At 42.1% G+C, this 4,660-nt stretch overlaps 1 protein-coding gene across 1 annotated transcript in view; it reads left to right on the forward strand.

The window, feature by feature from the left end:
* LOC135809813 (protein cbp-1-like) overlaps positions 1-4,405 on the forward strand; it is a 5,760-nt gene extending 1,355 nt beyond the window's left edge. The window contains exons 2-6 of the mRNA XM_065323246.1: positions 1-17; positions 1,043-1,168; positions 2,999-3,283; positions 3,476-3,766; positions 4,046-4,405. The exon at positions 1-17 is cut by the window's left edge and continues 121 nt beyond it. Of these exons, the coding sequence (XP_065179318.1) occupies positions 1-17; positions 1,043-1,168; positions 2,999-3,283; positions 3,476-3,766; positions 4,046-4,096 (770 nt within the window). The 3' untranslated portion in view covers positions 4,097-4,405. The remainder of the gene's footprint in view (positions 18-1,042; positions 1,169-2,998; positions 3,284-3,475; positions 3,767-4,045) is intronic.
* Positions 4,406-4,660: the final 255 nt, after the last annotated feature.

Genomic DNA, 4,660 nt, shown 5'->3' on the forward strand with positions numbered 1-4,660 from the left:
TCGCAGCTGAGGCCGAGGTATGCATTATCTTCTGTGTAGAGCAGGACTGATGGTTTACATCTCTCTCTCGAATTCAACTCCATCTCAAACATTTTACCACTGGTTGGATGGCATTTGGGTACCAGCCGCTGTTCGTCTTATGGTTGTTGGCAATTTGTCTTTTTTCAATGCCGCTGAGATGATGGAGTGCATGGGATGAAGGTGACAAATTCGGCGATAGTTATAAGAAAGTTCGTTGCTCTCAATGTTCGAACTTGCACCTTTCCCACTTTTCCATTCAGCGGACTCATTATGTTTTTACAGAAAAGTGGGAAAGATGCAAGCTCGAACATTGAGAGCAACGAACTTTCATATAATTATCGCCGAATTTGTTACTAAAAAATCCGTTTCTTAAGTTATGCAAAACAACAATGTGATGACAGCCATTCCTCAACTTGCACTGCTCTGCACTCCAACTTCTTTGTATTATTACTCAACGTTCTTTCATCTTGATCAAATCTTAAATTAGATTAGGAGGAGGCTGCCTGAGGGTCAAAACTTACATTAAGGATACAGTAGTGATTCTGAAATACTTGCCATTGAAATATTATCTCATCAATAACATAGCAAGGGGCTCTACGCTGCTCTGGAACTGGGAAGATACCTTAGGTGTCCTCGGTGTGGGAATAAGACAAACCATACGCTAGCTTAAGGCTTGGCGTCTGCCAATCCCCCGCCAAGTAGTGAGAGCTTTATTTCATTCCTGAAGCCGTAGACCCGTCACTTGTCAACGACTAGTAGTAGTATTTATTTTTCTTACCATCGGATGCCTCAACAGGGATATACACAACTCTTAAGAGGGCTGATAACGGGATAAGTGAAAAGGAAAAGAAAAGAAAACTAGACAATATTTGATTGAGAATGCAGTGATCCATGTGGATGATTTTTTTTATTGGCTAGGTGTGTGAGGGGTATGATGACCGTGGTATGTTGTTGTGTGCCTGTATTGCTATGATGACCGTGGTCTGTTGTTGTCTGCCTGCATTGCTATGATGTCAAGCAGAAGAATGGCAAGAAGGGATGCTCCCAGCCGCAGTACGGCCGAAAGAAGAAGAGCAAGCCAGCACCGGCACGGAAGAGAAAAGATTTCGTTGCGCGTGTCCTGGCCCGGCTTGAGAAGGATAAAAGTGTAGGTCCATGGTTTCATTCTTTCTTTGCATTGCGTATACCTTTGTCTCGTGGAGTGCGACGACTGGTTTGATTGCAAATGCATGTTTTAGATTTGTTTCTAACTTGATTGTTTCTTCGGAGTTGAATATCATGAGCAAGAAATCAGTTTTAGTGCAGCCCTTCACAATCAAAATCAAGATGAACAGTTATGATATTCTTCTCAAAAGCCTTATTTAGCCATTTTACCCACAAAATGGCCCACATGGGAAATTTCGTAATCAATAATTTGGTCGAAATTCGCAATTGTGGGAGAATCATGCACCGTTGGGAAGGGAAAGACGTGCATGAGACATGCTTTAGTATAGGGCTGAAATCTCGACTATTCAAATATTCGTTAATTTAGCTTTGCAGAATGAACATTTGTGAGGTAACGAATGTTAGAACTGAAATTTTTTTCCCAATATTCTCGACACAAATGTTTTATTACAATCAGCGTGCAACCTTACGGAGCCATCTGACAGCGTTTCTGGCGCGATGTTGCTCTCAACGGAGAGCGAAGCAAGGTCGCTGAAGGTCGCTGAAGGTTTTTATGTCAATGGCGTTGGTTTCCTCCCTGAAGCATACTTTTTTGCCTGTATCATGTGGCGGGGTATTCATGCCCTTGTCAGAACTCTGACGATTTGCATGAATTATCAATCAAGAACATTTGTTCGTTGGTTCTTTCGTTAGAGTCAAGAACGTTCGATTGCTGAGAAATTGTGTTCGTTTCAGTCCTACAGTTTAGGTTGTCGCAATACTCTCTCTATTTACAGTGCAAGCCTGGCATTGGGTGAGGAAAGTTTGCGACGTACACACTGTAAGCATATCAGAATATACAGCTTCATCTGTGGGACACAGGTGATTGCAAATTATGACACTCTCTCTGTCGTCCTTTGATTATGCGAGGTGGCTATCGAAAACGTATGCCCTTGTATCTGAATATTAAAATGAATTTCCGCACGTAACATTCGATGTTTAAAAGTGACTTATTTTTGTAGAGTATATTGGTGTGTCATAATGGTACTAAAGTTGGCTGCTCCCACGAGGAGCACACGCTTCTTGCCGAACTTGACACTTGACTGACTCACGATTGCCATCCGGAGCACACGAGGAGCACGTAGCACCTTCCGCTCGGCAAACCTGAAAGAAAGCACCACTGCCTGCTCAATACACAGTGTGTAAAGTTCGACAAGAAGTTTGTGCTCCTCGTTGGAGCAACCAACTTCATGACTAGTACCGCCAAAGTCGCAACAGTTCATAATGGTATTAGTTTGTAAAATTATTGCCTTCGGGTGTTACTCTTTTATTGAAACCATTTCTTGTTGAACCTTCTACTAGTATCTTAGTTTATGCCCCAGCTGTTACGCTGTCATCACACTACGGTACAAAGCGCTGTGTCTACATCCACATAAGGTTTTGGTCGGTTGTCATGATGATCCATGTATGAGGTGAAAGCGGGAGCAGAAGAAACGGGAAACGTAGACGTGGTAGGGAGTGGGCCACTTTTTTTGTAATAAAGGGTGTATCTCCCACAGTCTGTTTCCAGGCCACCTTGTACGTGCGAATCTTCAAATTTCTCCAAAACGTGACCGCGTGTACTGGTCAAGAACTGTGCCTGTTTGATGACACGACTACCCGTTTTGGATTTTTCACTGTGGACGCAGACGTAAGGGGAAGCCAGAGAACGAAGTGTGATGACGGCCTTACTAGCTCCTTGGGTGTTGCTGGTATTATCGCCTACGCTGATTCCTTGTATTCGTTGCTGCCAAAATTTCCTTACATTAGCTTTATTCTTGTTCCTTTTGGCCAGGCATTCTTCACCATCACGCTTATTTCTTCAGAAAAGGTTGCCAACCTTAAACCCATGCAGGAGGATGTTGCCGAGCAGCAAAGCAGCAATGTGATGGAGAGTCGGGATTCAATTCTTGCGTACTTTCGTAAGAATCATCTCGAGTTTACAACTTTGCGGCACGCGCAGTACGCTACACTGTGCATGCTCATCGAGCTGCAAAGCCAGTGCAATGTAATCGTCTACCGCTGCAATACCTGCATAGCGGAAATTATTGGAAGTCGTTTCCATTGCCCAGTGTGTGACGTAAGTTTGCATATTCATATTGGCCACTGTGTGTTTCCAGATTTTGTTTGTATTTTTTGTCTCAAGTTCTCTTAGTTCTTCTAGATTAATAGCTCCTTGAGTGTTGCTGGTATTATCGCCTACGCTGATTTCTTGTATTCGTTGCTGGCAAAATTTCCTTACAATACCTTTATTCTTGTTCCTTTTGGCCAGGCATTCTTCACCATCACGCTGATTTCTTCAGAAAAGGTTGCAGACTTTGAGCTCATGGAGGAGGATGTGGACGAGCTGCAAAGCGGCAATATGATGGAGTGTCGGGATTCATTTCTTGCCTACTGTCGTACGAACCATCTTGAGTTTTCAACTTTGCGGCACGCGCAGTACGCTACACTGTGCATGCTCATCGAGCTGCAAAGCCAGTGCAATGAAAATGTAATCGGCTACCGCTGCAATACATGCATGGCTGAAATTATTGGAAGTCGTTTCCATTGCCCAGAGTGTAAGGTGAGTTTGCATATTCCTATTGGCCACTGCGTGTTTCCAGATTTTTGTTCGTATTTCTTGTCTCAAGTTCTCTTAGTTCTTTTAGAGTAGACTATAAATGGAGGCAAACGATAGAATTTTTAATTCACATGACTGTAGCTTCGTCTGTTCAACATGCAACACTTGCAGAATGCAGGTTCTTTACTCGCCAGTAGCGTTCAGATCTGCCTCTATTCTGTATCTGATTGCTGTTTTGTACGTGTTTCTTGTCTTGTACGTGTTTGTGCCTCCTTATGCTAGGATTTTTACCTTGTGCTAAGTGCCATCAGGAACGCGGCCATGATCACCTGATGGAGCAACATGGTCGGCGGTGATTAAAGCTTTGAAGCCAGTGAAACAATAATATCAATGTTATATTGCTTTTGTGTCCAATTATTTATTTTGAGTTGTTTTCCGCAATCACTTAAGTTTGATGATATGCATGTTGACTTGCCCGTACAAGAGTCTTTTTATACATGATAATTATACACGATGATTTTTTATGATGATGATGATTTTGATAAAAACCATTCAAAGCCACTCAGTGATTTTGTAATACTTGAAGTATACATATAAGCGCAATCAGTAATACAAGCTGGATCGACATTTGTGTACACTTTATTCATGTAATGGAAAACTGTGGAGACAATGTGCAATAAAACGATGAAAATGTGAAGAAATGGTGCAGAGAAAATAAGGATTCGAACAAGTTTCCGTACAACACTCATCAGGAATGTTCGTTGTACTAAAGGACACTGAAACAAAAATTGAACTATTATAGAAAACCTAAGTTAGAGAAATAACACTAAGAACAACAGCAGTGAAATTTACAAGTGTGACTTTTAACAATGAAAGCGAGAGCAATAACGAATGCGT

Source organism: Sycon ciliatum, chromosome 1 (assembly GCF_964019385.1).
Source record: "Sycon ciliatum chromosome 1, ocSycCili1.1, whole genome shotgun sequence".
In the NCBI taxonomy this organism is placed as follows: domain Eukaryota; kingdom Metazoa; phylum Porifera; class Calcarea; order Leucosolenida; family Sycettidae; genus Sycon; species Sycon ciliatum.